The sequence below is a fragment of the Trifolium pratense genome, linkage group LG4, assembly GCF_020283565.1.
Source record: "Trifolium pratense cultivar HEN17-A07 linkage group LG4, ARS_RC_1.1, whole genome shotgun sequence".
Taxonomy (NCBI): domain Eukaryota; kingdom Viridiplantae; phylum Streptophyta; class Magnoliopsida; order Fabales; family Fabaceae; genus Trifolium; species Trifolium pratense.
In genome coordinates, this window is record NC_060062.1 from 6,604,333 (window position 1) to 6,623,936 (window position 19,604).

General features: G+C 32.7%; 1 protein-coding gene and 2 long non-coding RNA genes across 5 annotated transcripts; 1 reads left to right on the forward strand and 2 right to left on the reverse strand.

Annotated features, from left to right (window-relative positions):
* Window positions 1–6,638: 6,638 nt before the first annotated feature.
* On the forward strand, window positions 6,639–9,958 carry LOC123924837. 2 transcript variants are annotated; one of them, XR_006814856.1, is made up of 7 exons: window positions 6,639–6,887; window positions 6,994–7,102; window positions 7,692–7,756; window positions 7,855–8,005; window positions 8,677–8,732; window positions 9,347–9,416; window positions 9,576–9,958. It is a non-coding gene; the product is annotated as an uncharacterized LOC123924837 (long non-coding RNA). The 2 variants fall into 2 exon arrangements; XR_006814855.1 differs by lacking the exon at window positions 7,692–7,756 and having other exon boundaries at window positions 6,643–6,887.
* A 3,908-nt stretch (window positions 9,959–13,866) lies between these two features.
* Window positions 13,867–14,436, reverse strand: LOC123924838. Its single transcript, XR_006814857.1, has 2 exons — window positions 14,210–14,436; window positions 13,867–14,105 (listed from the first exon to the last, which is right to left on the reverse strand). It is a non-coding gene; the product is annotated as an uncharacterized LOC123924838 (long non-coding RNA).
* A 1,398-nt stretch (window positions 14,437–15,834) lies between these two features.
* On the reverse strand, window positions 15,835–19,250 carry LOC123924839 (protein NRT1/ PTR FAMILY 8.1-like). 2 transcript variants are annotated; one of them, XM_045977813.1, is made up of 5 exons: window positions 19,149–19,250; window positions 18,036–18,259; window positions 17,717–17,934; window positions 16,919–17,469; window positions 15,835–16,847 (listed from the first exon to the last, which is right to left on the reverse strand). In XM_045977813.1, exons 2-5 carry the CDS (start codon window positions 18,169–18,171, stop codon window positions 16,019–16,021), a joined length of 1,734 nt encoding a protein of 577 aa, XP_045833769.1. In that variant the 5' UTR covers window positions 18,172–18,259; window positions 19,149–19,250; the 3' UTR covers window positions 15,835–16,018. The 2 variants fall into 2 exon arrangements, with proteins under 2 accessions (XP_045833769.1, XP_045833767.1); XM_045977811.1 differs by having other exon boundaries at window positions 15,859–16,847; window positions 19,072–19,223.
* Window positions 19,251–19,604: the final 354 nt, after the last annotated feature.

A 19,604-nucleotide genomic window follows, 5' to 3' on the forward strand; every position in this document is an offset into this window, starting at 1 on the left:
CAGATCCTCCTCGCTACCGAAGACTCGTTGGTCGTTTGATTTACTTAACCATCACACGTCCAGAGATCACTTATTCAGTCCATATACTAAGCCAATTCACGCAGTCTCCTCAACAAGCCCATTGGGATGCGGCCATGCGAGTGCTACGATATCTCAAATTTACACCAGGACAAGGCATCATCTTGCCTAAAGAAAATGATCTTCAGCTTGTGGCCTATTGTGATTCAGATTGGGCATCGTGTCCACTAACTAGAAGATCAACATCCGGGTATCTAATGAAGTTAGGATCAGCTCCTATATCATGGAAAACTAAAAAGCAATCCACAGTGTCAAAGTCATCTAGTGAGGCGGAGTATAGAGCCATGGGGCAAGCTGTAAGTGAAGTCATTTGGTTACGAAGCTTATTATCTAGTTTACAAGTTCACTACAAGTCACCGACTGTGTTGTTTTGCGATAATCAAGCAGCCATACACCTTGCAGCCAATCCAGTATACCATGAACGCACGAAACACATAGAGGTGGATTGTCATTTTATTCGCACACATTTGCAAAAAGGTACAATCTCTACCAATTATGTTTCCACCAAGAAGCAACAAGCCGATATTTTCACCAAAGCTCTAGGCGCAAAACAGTTCCAGGAGTTAACATTCAAGTTGGGTGCTCATAATCCCCACACTCCAACTTGAGGGGGAGTATTGGAGAATAAAGTCAAGGATCAAGTATTAATGTCAATAAAGTCAAGGATCAAGTATTAATGTCATATCTGCATAAATCAAGCAGACATGATATTTTGTTCTAGAGGCTTCTTGTTAGCTGTCAATTACATTGATTAGGCTGATGTTTAGGCTAATTTCATTCTTCTGTAAAGCCATCTAGTGCTGTATATATTCATTTGTATACCATTTTTGTGATATATCAGTAAAAACAAATCCTTTTTCAATAATTTTACTAGTGTCCTCAGCATGAGCAACAACAACCTTAACGAATTCTTTCACTCCATCTTCGAATTCTTTTGACATTTTATTGGCTGACATCCATTTTTGATCCATAGTTCCTATGTCTTAATAGGTAAGACATTGAATATAGATAATTTGAGTTAAAATAATTAGTATGGTCTTAATTGTGTTGTGTTTTTAGGCAGACTAACCACACAACAGGGGAAAAGACACAGGAAGGAAAATCTAACGAACAGGAAAATCAATTACCAATTTCAATACACAAATAATTACCAATTTTAAGTTATCTCTTTTCTTAATGCATGTGTATAAGTTCATCACAGAAACTCAAAACTTGCATTTCAAACTCAAAAAGTAACTAAAAAAATAACAAATTATTCATCTTAGGTTATACTTGTGTATAACAGAATCATGCTAACTGTCTTAGCTAACAAGTCCAAGTTCAAGAACCAGAACAAGTGATCCATGATCACTAACATGTGTTTTAGTATATGCTAGCTAACTTCAAAGTGTGTCAAAAGTAGTTTGGTTTAAGAATATGGTCATATGGTCATACTGTTAGTTATATAACTAACTAGTGATCAAAGTGTGTCTTGTTGTGTGTTTTAGTGTATGTGTAATAAATAGCTAGCATGTGGTAGGGTAGTTGATGTTAAAGTGAATTGAGCTTATGACCATGGTCAATTAATTGACTTCAGTAGCAGTGAAGCCAATTAATTATATGATTGCATCATCATGAGAAATAAATTGTCATATTAATCTAAGTGTCAATGTAGTTTCAGTAGTTAAAACAGTTTTGCAACGACTATTTTGTCCTAGTTTGTTTACTTGTTAAAATGAGACATGACTAAATATATATTGTGAACTGCTGTTACAAAACAGAACCACAGAGACATTACGGAGCATTAAACAATTAGCTTCAATAAACGTAATTAAAGAAGAAATGAGACTCCTACTGCCATAGAGCTAAGCTTTTACATTTTACAGACAGCTACTGATCTCTGTTCATAATAAAATAACAATTCTCGAAAGCATATTTCATATTCTGCACTCAGTTTCTTCAATCCCGTAACCCACAAAATCATGTAAACATCATCCTATGGTATATATTCAAATTGAATTCAACAAACCAATTCAAATTGAATTCAATCCCGTAACCCACAAAATCCCGTAACCCACAAAATCACTTTTCTTCTCTCACTGCCAACATAGCACGAAATTGAATTCAAATTGAAATAGAAACATCATCCTATGGTATATATTCAAATTGAAATAGAAACATCATCAAATTGAATTCAAATTCTATCAATCTCATAAATAACCAATTGATTGCAGACATAAGAGAATGATAATAAGAAACCCACTCGTTCTAGAAAAATTCCTAATCATGTGAGAAAAATACAGAGAGGGGAAATTTGTACCTCCTTCAAGCCTTCAAAGACGCAGTTCGTCGGTGGTGTGAAGATTGAAGACGGCGAAGATTTGGAGACGAGGAAATTTTGTTCAACAGAAGCAATTTTTTGACGGGGAAATTTGGAGACGAGATGGTGCGAAGATTGAAGATGGCGAGTTCGTCGGTGGTGTGAGAAGACGGTAGAAGTGAGAAGCTGGTGAGCGGCGGTGGTTTGAGACGGTGAGCAGTTCTACGGTGGTTTGGGTAGGGTTTTATCTCAAACTGAAAAGTGAGAGTGAAAAGTGAAGGCGCAAAATGTGTTTTAGATCCAGCTCCAAAATGAAAATTTCAGTTTTTTTTTTTTTTTCACTTAGAAGGCTCAATAATAGTACTTTTTAAGAAGTGTTATCTAAGGTAACAAAAAGTGCTATCTTAAGTACACTTATTATAGCACTTACACAAAAGTGCTATTAAAAGCATTTGATAAAAAAAATTCACTACCTACAATAGCACTTCTGTTAGTAAAGCGCTATTATATGAATTTGAGTGACATATTTAATAGCACTTGTGTAAAAGTGCTATTAAATTAGTGCTATTGTAAGCCATAATTATAGTAGTGTCATGAAGATAGTTGAAATGTTTCTCTCTCTATATATATATATAAGGGTTTATAAATTATGTTGAAATTAAAAGTAAGAGATATAAAACCATAGATGGTTCAGTGAGTTCAGTTATCAAATTTGAGAATGAAAAACTGAAAATTTGGAAAATGGAAACAAAGACAAACTTTTGTCCATATTTTTTTTTTTCACTTTTGTTTTTGAAATTAATTACTGGATTGTGGATATCCTAAATAGAATTCTATGTCAACATATATAACTCATATTACTTACTGTAAGAAAGTTTGAGGGCCTTTTCATTGATCTCATGTTGATCTCTATAAATACAAAGACATTTCTTCTAGTAATAATTTACATTCAGTACTAATTATTTACAACTTTAGACAATGTTGATGTTGTCACAGTAGACCGTAACTTTTGTGATAGGACAACAAAGTTCCAAGAATAAATTTCGACGCAAACATAATCCAAACACTATGTTAGCTACGTCTCTATATTCGGCCTCGGCATTTGAACGAGATAAAGTAGCTAGGTTGGCCCTTGACTGACCAAGAAATGAAGAAGGAAGAAATATTAGTTATATTTAGAAATACCAAAATACCTCTAGTTATATTTATTAAATAACTTGATTCAGTTTTCATTTTAAATTGATGATGATTATTCTAAAAATTTAATTAATCACGTTTTCTAATGTGAAAAAAATAGTTATGGAAGAAATAAAAAACAAATAAAAAGCCTAATTATCTTTATCCTACTTCTTTCACTTCCAGACTTCTCGTGCACATGCCATCACCACCTCTTAGCTTGATAATAAAAGAAAACTAAAAACATCCTATTGTTCCTCATCATCTACACTGACAATTTGGTTTCTGTTAATCGATTTTCCCTGAATTTGAACTAGAAAAAATTTTGGTTTTTGCGAACCGAAGTTTTTTAGCAAGGGCAAAATTGCTAACTCATCTCTATTTCTCTCTTCTTTATTTTTCTCTTTCTTATTTCTCTTCAAATAATCAGACCCTAACAAATTTATAAGCATCAGTTGTGCATATGTTCTGCATTTACCAATTGATGAAAATGAAAAAATGTATTAGACACTCGAAACTCAAAATAATAAAAGCATACTAGGTTGTAGGTTGTATTACAATAGTTATGTTAAGTCCACGGAAAAGAGAAAAAAAAAGCCAGAATTATTTCCAAATATTATTTTGCAACAAATACATTGTTAAATATTATTTTGGAAGTAAAAATGTTTTTATGCAATCTTTCTAAAACGAAAGAAATTTTTATTTTAAAGAAAAAATATCCTTTCATTTATTTAAAATGTTTTATCAAAAAATAATTTATTAGTTAGAAAACTTAACAAGAAAATTTGTTAAAATCACATGATATCCAAATATATTTCCTCTAACAATAAAACAAAATCATATACTAAAAGATTTCCGTGATTTGGTTTTGTCCACTTTAACTTTTCATATCCTTTGGCTCTTATAAGTAACAACTGATTTTCGATCGAAACTTTATTATTAGGAGAGATAAAAAAAAATTGTAGGATACTTAAGAATTCCTTTTCTTCCTTATAATTCATCTTTTGGAAAACTAACTCAACATTCAACTATAGCTGCATTGACTTTGGTCCTCTGGGTGTTATGGTTCCATTACAAGAGACGGTGGCTTGAAGCTCTAGAAATGGGAGTTCAACATGGCTAAAACGAAACAAATATATATCATCTTTTAAATGGGAGGAAATAGAAGATATAAATTGGACAGGAATAATATGAAAGATTAATACCGTCAAAAAGTGACCCCTCTTGGCAGCGATACTTCCGGCACGGTGGTTGCCGATAACAATGCCTAGATCGTGAAATAAAGCAGTACTACAGGGAGGACATATGATGATTGATGAGGCACTAGTAGAAAAATGACATATTACATAAACTTTTTACATCTGTGGAACATATGTCAGATTCGATACTTAACTCTACGGAATAGCTCAGATGTGGTCGAAAATTGAGCTTTTGAGGGTGACGATGTTGTTAGATAATAAAATAATAGTTTATGTTATTGGGCCTGTTAGTTTGGAGTCCATTAGGTTTTATTATATATTCTCTAGTAACCTTTTTGTAATGCCAAGTAATGCAATAATATTCTATTGAAACCCTAGCCGTCTTTCTCTTTTCCTATTTGTGTATCTCTGATTCTAACATGGTATCAGAGCATGGTTCGATCCTCCTTGAATTGTTTGTTGCTTCCGCTGCCGAGTTCCCTATAATTTGGGAATATGTTGCTTTGTCTTTTTTGTTTGAACACAAGATTAGTTTTGGTTGTTCAGTTGATTTATTGAAAGAAGGAAATTAATTGAAAAGCAAGTTTGCTCTATTTGTGCTTCGGTTGTTCACTACTAGAAAAATCTTAAATACCGACGGAATTTAGAGACAGAATTTGTTTCTTCTCTAATAGAGACGAAATTAGAGACAGAAAAAAGCTGTTAGAGACCAAAATTAAAATATATGTATTAGTCACGAATTTTAGAGACAGAAATTTCTGTCTCAACAAAGTTTTGTCTCTAAATCCGTCTCTAATTTATTATTTTTATAATTATAATTGAAAACAATAGTTGGAGACGAAAATTAGAGACAGATTTTTTCCGTGTCTAATAGTTTTCGTCTCTATATCCGTCTCTAATTAGTCAACTTGATATTGAAATAGTCAAACATTTGTCAGAGACAGAATTTATTCGTCTCTGAATTAATCTGTCTCTAGAATCCGTCTCTAAACGAAATAACATTGAAAATTCATCCCGCCATAAATTTCACGCCAGTTTTTTTATTGCCCGCTCAAAATTTTAAACAAAATGATTTATTTTATTTTTTTATAATTAGACTTTTTTAATGTTATAAAACACATTTTCCTGAGTCACAATTTCCCCTTTCTCTTCACGATGACTTAACGCTCACAAACTCATTAACTCAGTCCCTTTTCTTTATCCGCTGATCTAACTCTGTCGTTCAAACTCAATCTGCTAACTAGTCACGATTTCATTTTCTATCACACGTTATCACCACCGTCAGTCACGATTCTCACCACCTTCGATCACAATTCAGAGGTAATGCTCTTCTCTTAAGTTTCTTGATGTTTTCTTTCTCACCCATTTCTTAGATTTCTACAATATTTTGGGAGGCATTTTTAGTGGAGGGTTTACAAAACCCTTGCAAATTGAGGGGAATAAAAGAGAAACTCTCGAATTGTTTTATTAAATTTCAAGGGTTTGTTTTAGAGTGCATTTGTACTTTAAGCTTTAAAAATAATAATTTTGTTTTAAATTTTTTTATAAAATTCTAAAGATAATTTCCGTTCGTTTACTATCATAAATTTTTATTTTTTATTTTTAAATGTGAAGCACCTAAGTTCCTTATTTTAAAAAAAAAATATATTCTAAAAAAACTATTAATATTAAATTTTTATTTTAAAATTAAAAATAAGACTTTAAAAATCTATTACAAACACTATCAAAATAATAAAATAACTTTTTTAAAAAAATAAATAATTATTTTCTTAAAAAAATCTAAAACAAATTCCCTCTAATCTCTGCAAATACGGAGTAAAAACTAAAAACAAATTCACCAAGCGCTCTCCAAATTTTGGTTTCCCCGCTTTTCACTTTACTTTTCCCCCTCTTTGCTTTCAATTTTTTCTTCTTTCTTTTGCAGTTACTCTTAAACTTTTTGCTCTCAGATCATTCTTTCCCAAAATTATTAAAAAAAAAAAAAAACCTTCTTTCCCAATCTCTCTTCGAACCTGAAGTATATACCTCTCCTTTCAAGATCCGATCAATCCACTGCTTTGTCGAAGCTTGATTGGAACATTAACGGCAAATACAACTGATTACGCGATGGGACCATGACAACGCTGATGGTTCAGGTTTTCTCTCTTTTCTCGTTAAACAATAGATCTAGGTTTTCTGAGTTTACAGTTTTTCTATTAGTAGGCCCTTTCCTCTTAATCTCTTATACCCTAAAACATCCAGGAATGCAAGAATTGATGCCGCGTAAGCTAAGAGGAGAATAGAAAGTTTGGTAGAACACATATTTGAAGATGTTTTGGGCGTTAGGGTCAGATTTCGAACGACAACAATGGTTTTCTTCTTCCTCCACTCATATTCCTTTATATTTCTACGATATTCATTTGGTATTTCTCAAAATCTGTAGGTTTTGTTTTTGGATTTAATATTCTTAGATCACTAGCTATCTATCAAAAGTTTAGGGATTTTTTGGTTTTACATTATGATTCTTACTGTTCTTCATGTTGTTTGCTTACTCTGCTTGTTTAAAAATTATTCAGTGTCCGTGTACTATACTCTGATGTACTGAATAATTGTTAATAAATAGTTGGTTTCGGGTGTGTTGCTGAAATTGGGATAGAGGTTAGTGAAGTTTCAACCTTGTTTTGATTGAAAAAAAAAGCGTTTTGATATGAAAATCTAGGTGAATTAAATTTAGAATGTGGGAAGATGGTTTATTGATTATTGGATTGGTTTTGACATATGATAACCACATGCCTTGATGAGCAACATTGTTTTGATCAAGTTTAGTTAATTCATTTTCCACCGATAATATTTGATAATATGTTTTGATCTCTCATGATACCTTATGATTTCCCCTGTTTTACTTTGCTTGTCTCATGATACCTTATGATATCTCTCGGCAATCATACAAATAACTTCAGAAGTTGAAGGCTCTCTTATCTGAGGTGGTTGATTGTAGTGTCTATGTGACATGTTAGCTAGACCGGTACTAGATTGCAATGATTCTAATTTTGTTATTGATTTTATTATCATGTATCTACCTTGTTTGTCTAAATTAATGTTTGAGTGGTCAATGCATTGCAGATCATTAGCTGTGAAGGATGAGATATTCTGCTTGTTTGAAAGAGCTCTAGACAATTTAGGGAGCTTGAGACAAATATGGACTTGCCAAATCTGGAAATGGCGTAAACGGAAGATCCACTGCATGTTATGATTTCCATTGCTCCTGCTTCTGGTAAAGGAACTCAATGCCACCTTATCACCAACAAAATGACCTATATATTATTGACTATGAGTTTGAACCTGATTTAATGTTCCAGAGTTCTCTGTACTATAAATTAGATAAAGCCACCTCCACTGTTCATAACTGACAAACATAAATAAACACTATAATGATTGTCTCTGTTGTCTTTTTTAGTATTATTTGATACAGCATACCTTTGTTAACTTTAACTGATGTCATACTGAAGTTGCATTAGGCGGTCTAGTTATTATATGTATTGGAATTAATAAGATTGAACTATGAGTGAAGGGATCTGATTAGATTAATTTTCATTTAGGATTGTTATCAATTTGAATGCTAATATATGCTAGTATATGACATGTATCCTTTAGCACTGATATATATCATGTTTTGATCTTATGCTTGATACCTTATGTTTTGTGGCATTGCCTTCACTCTCTTAATAGGAACTTTGATAAGTTGTGTTCCTTTCATGTTCTAGAGATTCTATTTTGCTCATGTTGGGTTTTTGCTATTGTGACTTCCATAAATAAACTATTATGCTTATTGTTTCTAAGTTTTGTTTTGAAGCTGCATGTGTAGATATCCCCTTTTTATCTTTTCTTTAATTATTGGTTCTGTTTTTCTTTTTCCTATTGTAAATGATGTTCCTCTTTTGACAGATTATTTGAAGGATTTATGCAAAGTGAGTGTGTGGAAGAGTGAAGCAATAGAGCAGGTATGGCCAGTAACTCTGCTTCTGGTGAACCTTGTACATGTAAGACTAGTGGAATTTGTTTGTTTGTGTCTATGACTACTTTAACTTTGTGGAAAATGTGAGTGTCAAATTTGTGTGTTTTTGTTTGCTCATTTCTATGAAGTCTGAAATCAATTTTAGTTTTAGTTTTACCTTGTAAGTGTCGTTTATCTCTCTCATTCTCAAGATAATGGGTTTTTTTTTTTATTGGTGCTTCACATGCTTAAAATCTTTGGAATGATCCTTGTATCTGTTTGCAGTGAAGAAACTGAATGTTATAGTTTTCAAGGACTAGAGTGATTCACAATTTCTTGAACTGATATCCAACATCTAATAAATTCAGCATGCCAATATTGCAAATGTAGAAAACTATATATTGAATATGTCATGTTCCAATATTTAATTATATGTGCTTCTTTCTGGTCAATAATTAGTATCCCAAAACGGGTTTTATACCATAAGCGCCTAACATCTAATTGATCGATATTAGACAATGATTTGATTCTAACCTCCACATCATGTCATTTGGTAAGTATCCTATCATTTGATTATATTATTTTAATAAACCTAAACACTTTTTCAAATTTATACTCTAGACTTCCTAAAGAGTTCCATGACCAAGTGAAGGATACAGGAAGGAAAATTTGGTCCAGACCAACTTAAAAGGTATGCCATTAAAACTTGTCAGCTTCTTTCAAATTCTATATTTTTAATTCACATAATGTTAGTTAGTTCCTACACTTATATAATTTGACAACAATTAATGTAGTTAATTCATGCACATATTATGCTAATTGCTAATATTTGATTTTGAATTGGTTTCAGAGAGTTACATAAACTTTGGTAGAGCTAGAGGAAGAGCTAAGAGTTGCTTCTCTACATGATGAGAGGAGATGGATCTGCATAAACTAAATTGTTTGAGAGAAACTCTCAAAGAGGTGAGGATAGCAGACAACATAGCCAACAATCTGATGATGATAGTATATACATGACGTGGTTGGAGGCATTAACAAGAAGAGAAACATATTTGGATTAGGATCTCAAGCAGCCACTATCAAAGAATCTTTGAAATCCAGTGAAGTTTAGTTTTAGTTATTTTCCGTTATGTATTTTCGTTAAATCAATTATATGTATTTTTTTGTGTTGGACAACTTTAAGTCTGATATTATTATGTAGTGCCGTAGTAGCGCATTTGATACTTTGTAAGAATGACATACATTTTTATGTTAATTTGTAAATTTGGTGTCGATTTTTTTTTTAATATTCTCACATTCTAGAATTATATGAATTACATAGAGTAAATAAAAATTAATATTTAAAAAATTGTATAAGCATTTATAATTACTATACAGACAAAAAATAATAATTATTAGACACGAAAAATGTGTTGTCTCTATGGAGACGGAATTCTATGTTTAGAGACGGAATTTTAGAGACATAATTATTTGAATATGGAGACGGATAATTCTGTCTCCAATAGAGACGGATTATTGTGTTTTGAATTCAATGTTTAGAGACAGATTTTTATTTGGTAGTGACGGATAAATTCCGTCTCCAATCAGAGACAGAATATAAAATCCGTCTCTGATAGTTTAGAGACGAGGAAATCAAAGACAGAATCAAATCCGTCTCTAATTCTGTCTCTAACATGTTTAGTGACGGAATATTTGCATTTTAGAGACAGATTTTGCCCGTCGGTATTTAAGATTTTTCTAGTAGTGGTTCGGTCTGGTTGTTCTTATAATTTGCTAGTATATGTTTGTTTCTTTAAAGTGCAAGTTTGAATTCCTCCACCGAGATTGGAATTTGTTGCATTTGAGATTGGTGCAATTGGAATTGGGAACCTGCTATATGGTTGCTTTGGAGTCTATTAAGTGTGTAATTTGTTCATGTTCGTGCATCTGTTTAGGAAGTAATTTGGTATTGGGTATTCTCTTGGCACTTATGGTCTCTTTCTATTGATAGTTGGTCTTGTTTGATTTTGTTTGGTTTCTGTCTAGGCTCTTTTGATTGATTGAATTTCCCTTTGTTGCACTTCTCTTCTGATTGCATTGCACTTCTCCCTATTGCACTTCTGATTGTATTGCACTTCTCCCCCTATTGCATTTCTGATTGCATTGCACTTCTCCCTATTGCACTTCTCCCCCTATTGCACTTCTTTTCTAATTGTAATGCACTTCTCCCCCTATTGCACTTCTTCTGATTGCATTGCACTTCTCCCCCTATTGCACTTCTTCTGATTGCATTGCACTTCTCTCTCTATTGCACTTCTCTTCTGATTGCATTGCACTTCTCCCTATTGCACTTCTTCTGATTGTATTGCACTTCTCCCCCTATTGCACTTCTTCTGATTGCATTGCACTTCTCCCCCTATTGCACTTCTCTTCTGATTCCATTGCACTTCTTTTCTGATTGTATTGCACTTCTCCCCCTATTGCACTTCTCTTCTGATTGCATTGCACTTCTCCCTATTGCACTTCTTCTGATTGATTGCACTTCTCCCTATTGATTCTTATGATTGGTTTAGTTTGAATTTGTTCGATTGATTTGGTTTTTTGGTTATCTTGGACTGCATTGGATTGGATGTTGGATTAATTTGATTTGGTTCTCCCCTCCTTGATGGTAAATGGCTGCTCTTTGTTGATCGTGATCTTAATTGGGTTGATTTGTTGTCAGGGCTAATTTGTAACAAGCTTAAAGCTTAGTAAGCTTTAGCTTGAGGGGTGATGTTAGAAGTTTATTTTATTTGGTAGTTTATTTTATTTTCGTATTTTGTTTGACAAACTCATAATGCTTCTTGTTGATGCATCATGAGTTTGAGAGTAGGTGTTAGATAATAAAATAATAGTTTATGTTATTGGGCCTGTTAGTTTGGAGTCCATTAGGTTTTATTATATATTCTCTAGTAACCTTTTTGTAATGCCAAGTAATGCAATAATATTCTATTGAAACCCTAGCCGTCTTTCTCTTTTCCTATTTGTGTATCTCTGATTCTAACAGATGTAACAAACAAGAATAGTGTTTTGGTGATTTTGTTCATATAGATAGATTGAGACGGTTGAGGAAATGAAGAATACTGATATTCTTTTGGTCAAACGAGGCATAATGAAAAGATATTGTTTTTTTTTTTCCTTTATAAACAATATTATTAATCGTTAGTATTACAATGTTATGTTAATTTTTTCTTTTTTGTCAAGACTTGAACCATGTACCTCTTGCTTCTTAACCTTTAGCTCAATTAACTTAACCAATTGAGCTACACATCTCACCTCATGAAAATATATTGTTGGTTAATGAAGAGAAAAAAATTTCATAAGAGAAAAAATGTTATTGGTTAATAAAGAGATATTGGGCTAAGCCCAATTCTGATTAGTACAAGGTAGTGTCTACCTAAACTAGTAGGCGTGAATAATATTATATCCTAAATTGCATTTTAAATTTAATAAAATAATATCTTTTCTTTTTGGTGAATATAATAATCAAACTATTTCAAACCTAGAGTTTATGTCACTTTATTTTCAAAATACCTACACCAAAAAATATATCTCCAAAATTTATTAAATCTTTATCTAAATTATATGAGACATTTTATATATACATAAGATAATTATACTTAAATGGAAGATAAACGGGCAACAAGTTGCGCTGCTACCTCTTTTTTTGATGGCAAAACCAACCCTTCTAATAACAAAATTATTTAAATATTAATTTATATTGTTGAACTTGATTTTTTTTTAAGCAAATGGGGAGCAGACGGTGAACCAACTGCAACACCCTAAATATATAAATAATAACAAACAACAACAAAAAGAGAAGGAAGACATAGACCAAAACCTTCTCCAATAAAAGAAATCAAAGAGAAGGACTAAGTCAAACCCATTAAAGAGAAACAATAAAAAAAGAAAGAAAAAAAAATAGCAAACCAAATAAATAAATAAAAAAGCAAGACAAATTCAATCTCTATGCCTACCCCTAGCTCGGGTATTATGAACCTGAAAATCCTTCTGCCAATTTTTTTTCGTGGTTTTAGACACCATCTGTGAAAGGCTCTTCTATAATAACAACACGGTTCTTCAAATAATTAATAGTTGCCTTTCGCTCTTCCTCATCGGTATATACCATATGCCCAATGTCTCTAGCATCCTTACCCTCCCAATATTGCTTCAAAATCGTCAAGTCATGAGCAACATTAGGATTTAAAACTTCATCAGACGAAAAAATGTTGGAAAACTCATACCACACCAAGAAGGGGGTTTTGAACATCCAGTGATATCTGACAGATCAACAGTATGAACCACTTCAATATGTTCTAAATGCAAAGGATATGCTCCAATTACCCGGAGATAACTCTTCCTCAATGTTTCAAACATCTCTCATCAACACATTGACTACTACTTCTTTAGACCTTATTGTTGAACTTGAATTGATTTTTGAATCTTAATCTTAAGTTTGTCTTAGTTGCTTTGATGTTCAATCGGGTTTTAATTATTATAGTCTTTACAATTAATTTTTTTTTGTTTCTTTATATTTTTTTACGTCAATTTGTTTATTCGCCCATTTCGATTCCTGATTTATTCATATGCAAAAAAAAATCGGTTGGGATAAAGAATTCACTTTATGTGCTCTCCGACAGAGATTAATTATCACCAACAGGATTAAAAACTTTGTATCAATACTAGAATAATTTGAGACAAAAAAAAAAATCCTTATAGTTTGGGATAGAGGGAGTCTCATAGAAGTAACAATTTTATTACGATAGGCAAATAGTAAAATTTTAGGCTTAGAAGCAAATACAATTAATTAACTATTATTTGATTTTGAATCTTTTGAACTGTAATTAACTATTATAATTACAGTCATCAACAATAACATTTTTTAAAAATAAATTATTGGGAAAGGCAAAATTAATATTCCCTCTAGTTCTTACTTCTTAATATAAGAAAAAAATTCACTTTCTAGATACATTAAAAGACTATTGTATCTAGACCATATCATAGATTAAGTACATTAATTTCTAAATGTATCTAAAAAGTGAACTATTTCTTATATTAAAGATCGGAGATAATAATAATAATAATAATAATAATAATAATAATAATAATAATAATAATAATAATAATAATAATAATAATAATAATAATAATAATAATAATAATGGTTGTTGTAATGACCATTTGATAACAATTCTAGTTGAGATTTGAACTGCATCTCTAGAGATTAAGATATGAATCTCTTAGCAATGAATTAATGGGCGACAATCACATCTAGAAGACAAGCATTTTGCAACATAAGAAGGTAGACATACATAGCCTGAACAATCAGAATTTTCCTTGCACGAAATGTTTTTATCCCATACTGTGATATAAAAAAAGAAGAAACAAATATTATTGAAAGGGGTGAAAGATTTTGTATAAGATAATTAAATAAGAAAGTTCAAATAAATAAGAAAAATTGTTTACCGGCTATAGAGTTGGTTAAAATAAGAGATAATGAAATAAATAGGACCATTAAATAAATTAACTTAATAATTTCTGCCATCTTCTTTCTTCTAAGCTTGAAGTATATAAAAATTTATTGATCACTTTATGTTGTACAAATTATATGTTTGGTATATTTGTTTCAGTAAATAGCTGTTTGAATTTATAGACTTTTAAGAAATTAGTAACTGCTTAGAAATTAGAGTCAAAATGCGTCAAAATCATAATTAAATTAAATGTATCAAAATTTGTTATGTTTGCGTGTTTAGCTTACTCAATCAACAAAGACAACCTTCAATTTTTATTTATTTTTATTTCTAGCCTTTTATGATAGAAAGGGGCAACAAATGAAATAAAAATAATAAAACACAAGAAATATCCACACAACTTGGAATGTCGATCGATTTGACCCATATTTGATGGATATCCGCGAAAAATATTCATACAACTTTTACACAAGTGGATAAATTAGCACAACCTAAAAAGAGATTTAAACTAGTAAAAAATAATTAGGTGATAAAAAAAAAACACTTACTCAACTTGTAGCTCAAACCAAACAATGAAAGCGATAGTGTAGACCAGGAGAATGCGACTGTGCCGGCGTTGAAGGTGGTTGAAAGCGTTGAAGGTGGTTGAAACCCCTGTTGGAGCGGAGGGGGGTTGTGTACCTGCAGGCACTCCGACGCTCAAGTCAGTTTGTGTGTGAGTAGGTTTTCTTTGCTAAAAATATGCGTACCTTGGAATGAAGTGGAGACACATATATATAGCCCCAGCGCAGGGCCAAGGCCCTTGATAGCATTAATGGCCATCAAGTGGCTGCCGGAAAACGGCTTTGAGTCTTGATGTGCAGTAAATGCTCATCATTCCGGTTTACGGCCGTTACGATACGCAGGAGTATCAGACCGTTGGAGTGTCGAACAGAAAGTTTCTACCCCACTATTCTTTTATACCTCCTAAAATCTCACTTTGTCCTTTAGAATTCGAAAAAAATTGAACACAAAATTTCAGTTTTTACGAACCGAATCAGTGTTAGAAAAAAAAAAACTTAAAAGTCACAAACATAAAATCAATGTTACAAAAGTCTTGTTCTGCAATTTCATCGTCATTATTTCCTTTGTTTCTCTTCTTCTTCTTCTTCTCTTCTTCTTCTACTCAAGTTGTAGCCCATAAGCTATATTTTTTTCACTCTCAATCGACATTTGGAACACGAAATTTGGAACAGGAAATTTTAGATTTTTTTTTAACGTCACAAAGTTTCGGTTTCTATTGACCGAAATTTTTAAACGATGGAAAAAATTCGGTTCATAAAAACTGAAATACCTTGCAAGATGACAACATGGGCAAGACATACTCTTTATGTGGCAAGATGACAACATGGGTCAACACACAAAGCCCAACACTTTTACTTAAACACTCCCCTTTTTTTCTTCTATTAATTGATAGGCCTCACTTGAGGAGTGAACCTACCCAACAATTATACGTTTAAGTGACGTGTTAGACACCAACACCAACATACTTTCAATAAGAAGTGTCGGTGTTGGAGTGAATATCATTATACAATTGGACTAAAAGACCAACAACAGATTTCGATTGTTAGGATTTGATTCTATGATATAGGATTCACTTTAAACTTAAAGGAGTAAAATGATACACTTTATCCATTAAACAGCAGAGATTTTCATTATGTACACATACAAATTATAAATTGTTTATTAAATCTCAATACTTTATTTTTTTTAATCTAAGGCATCAACTCCTCAATTTACTCATCATCAGGGTACATTACATTTTTCACTTAAGATGAGTCACTTTTTTGTATGTATACCTCTTAGCAATCCATAGATACACAATGAAGTTGATCACACTAAGAAATGTCAAAAGCCAGTAGAAGTAATCAAGATGGCCCCTATTCATATTATCTGGAATCCAACCAAGACTTCCATTTCTTGTAGTAACTTTTGTGACAATAGTAACAAGCAATGTACTCACATAACTTCCCAATGCATTTGTTGTGAGTGAAAGTGCAGAACACAAACTTCTCATAGCATCAGGTGCTTGACCATAAAAGAACTCCATCTGACCGATATTTGTGAAAACTTCGGCGGCGCCTACAAGGAAATACTGTGGTACTTGCCAAAAGATCGACATAGGGATTGTTTCGAGGTCGTAGTAGTTGTTTTTTCTGACTATGTCGAGACGAATGACTTCTAAGATCCCGGCCACAATCATGGAAATGATGGAGATGATTAGGCCGATACCGATTCTTTGAAGTTGTGTGAATCCGTGTTCATGGCCGGTGTACTTTCTTGCAAAAGGGACAATGAAGCGGTCGTAGACTGGGGCCCAGAAGATGACACTTAGGGTGTCGAAAAGGGAGAGGGATGCCGATGGAATTTTGAATTTAGGGCCAATGTGTTGATCCATTGTATTGCCTTGTAACACAAACATGGTTCCCATTTGACTGTATACTGTTGCGAAAGCTATCAGTGATGCCCAAACGGGGAGTAAACGAATGACTGATTTGAACTCCTCGACTTGTGTTACTGTGCATAGACTCCATGGATCCGGTACATTTTTAATCCGATCGGATTCTGTCTCTACTGCTGCCTTATCAAAACACCTGGAGTCAAGGAATTTTTGTTAGTTAAAGTGTAAGATATTAAGAATGTAATTAAACTTTAGATATCTCACTTCAATTCATCGGTGTGTTCAAGTTTGCGGCTTCCTTTGATGTTAGATTCTGCATCAGAAGTTTCATAAAGAAGAGACTTATCATCAGGAACTCGTAGCCCATGTTTCTTAAATGTCGCAACAATTACTTGACAAATCCTTGTAAGTGGACTTCCTCCTGGTATTTGAAGTCTATACCATTGGCTACCGATGAAGAAGAATATAATCGCGATAACCATTGCAATTGCAGGTACGCCAAAACCCCACCCCCATCCGACATTCATCTGTATCCAAACCAATACTGAGGAAGCAATGAGTGCACCGATATTAATTGAGAAGTAAAACCAATTGAAAAAGGAGCTTTTCTTTTTCCTCTCAGTTTCGTCATTTTCATCGAATTGGTCAGCACCAAAAGATGAAACACACGGTTTGATACCGCCAGTTCCAAGAGCAATCAAGTAAAGTGCTATAAAGCAAGCTGCAGTTTGTCCTGATGTTGGATGGCAACCATTAGCATCACATGAAGGCTTTAAACCTGGTGCAATCGCGGAAAATGTTAGAAGCGCCATTCCCTACAAAAGAACACAAACAACCACCGTTATCAGGTCTTGCACTCATATTAGTTTATCTTTTTATTCATGAATAACAAACGATGTGAAACACATTTGTCTATGACGTGTCAGCTCAGCAGTAAGAGTTTGGTCTTATTAACTCAAAGGAAAGCGTTCAATTCAAATCCCCTCGAGGACCGGTGTAAAATGGTCTAAAACACAGTTCAAGTAATTTGAGAAAAACAAAAGAATTTAGCAAAGAACTTACAATGACATAGATACATGAGAAACTAGCAATTGTCCAGTATCTTCCGAAATATGCATCAGCTAAAAAGGCTCCAAGCAATGGTGTGAGGTAACATGTTCCTGACCAAGTTGTGACATTATTTGCAGCAGTTGCGTTTCCTTGTCCGAAACGTTCTTTGAGATAGTTCACCAAGTTTGTACTCATGCCATAGTAAGCCAATCTTTCACAACATTCATTTCCTGCAACAATTTTCCATCTCAACATCTTAGTGTCACCAAATTCTAATACAGGAATTGTTAGAACAACCCTAAAAAACATAAAAAAATTAAGAATTTAATACCGAGAATAAAGCGACATGCTTTCCAATTTCCTGTGGCTTTCTTGTTGGCAGGTTTTTTGTGAATGTCAATTGTTCCATCTTCTGTATATAAGCCATTTTCTTCAACCAAGTCATCTTTTAAAGAGAGATCTTCCATAGTAGCACAAAAGATATCCTATTTCCTAGCTAGTCCTTGTTCTCTTCGTTACCAACAAATTAACGGTGCGCAATTTCTAGGTTTATTTCTGCAAATTAGTAAACAGATCAGCAGAAAAAACAAACAAAAAACATGAATCATGCAAGTTGTATTGTAAAATTCATATTAATATATAAATGTTTAAATTGAGTTTTCATATAAAGTAGGAAAAAATCAAAATCCTTTAAAAATCATGTATGTTGCCAATAGTCAAATTTACATAAATCATATAAACTCACCCCAAATTCTTCAATTAGCATTGGATTGTGAATTTTGATAACATTCTTATACATACTATAAATCAAATTCAAAAATTTCTTGCTTCAGGAATGATATTATAAACACAAAACACATAAGCCAACGACATGATAGAAAACTTTTTCTTCAAATAAGCCAATAAAATTCACAATCTTTCAAATTAATATCAACAATATATAGGGAATATGATTAATTGCAGTAAATTGTAGTCGCGGCAACGCAGCAAACCTTAACATGACTGAAAATACAGGCAAATGCAGCCAATGTGGCCGCAATTGTAGTCATGTTGTGGAAAAAAATTATACTGCGGCAGCAATTGCAGTTGTCATCATCAATTAAAAGATATGATATTATTAACATTAACAAACATATATCAGAATAAAATCAACAAGGTGACAACAATATCACAATATTTATGGATCATTCATGCTGAGAAATAATTAAATAATTATTATATTACTTAGGATAAACCCATATGCATGAAAAATTAGAAGTTGATATGAAAACCTATAATTCATTATATTAAAAACAACAAAAAGCACATGGAAATAAGAAGAAACTATAATAATGCACACAAAACAAACGGTAAAAGTTGAGGCTTACTCAAGAATTAGAGAGAAATAAGGGGTTTTGAGAAAATGTGGAATTCAAGATGGACATAACTAGGAAATAGAACTGACCTCCACAAACAAGAAGAGAGACTGAGCACAGAAGAAACAAATAACAAGTATAAGAAGAAAAGATTCTCTTCCTATAATCCTACTACGTAGGCAAAGTTGTTTCTTGTTCTGTTTTATTTTATTTTTTAATTTACACTCTAGTTTTTAGGAAAAACGGCTCGGGTAATTTAGTTCGACCGTTACGTAACTAAATTTTGATCAAGAATTATCGAAGATATCGTAAATTTTTTAAATTAAGGAATCATGAGCTCGCAACTCCATCAATAAGCAAAAAAACCTCCTCAATATGCTATCGTTAATTGGTCCTGTAGTGATTAGTACTGGATTTGGTATAAATGGTTACGGTTCAATTCTCCGCAACTATAATTAGGAGGTGGCTGAAACTATTTAATGTCAGAAATAACCTTGACCAAATTAAGCGGTCCAGTGAACTGAATACCGGTAATAAAAAAAATA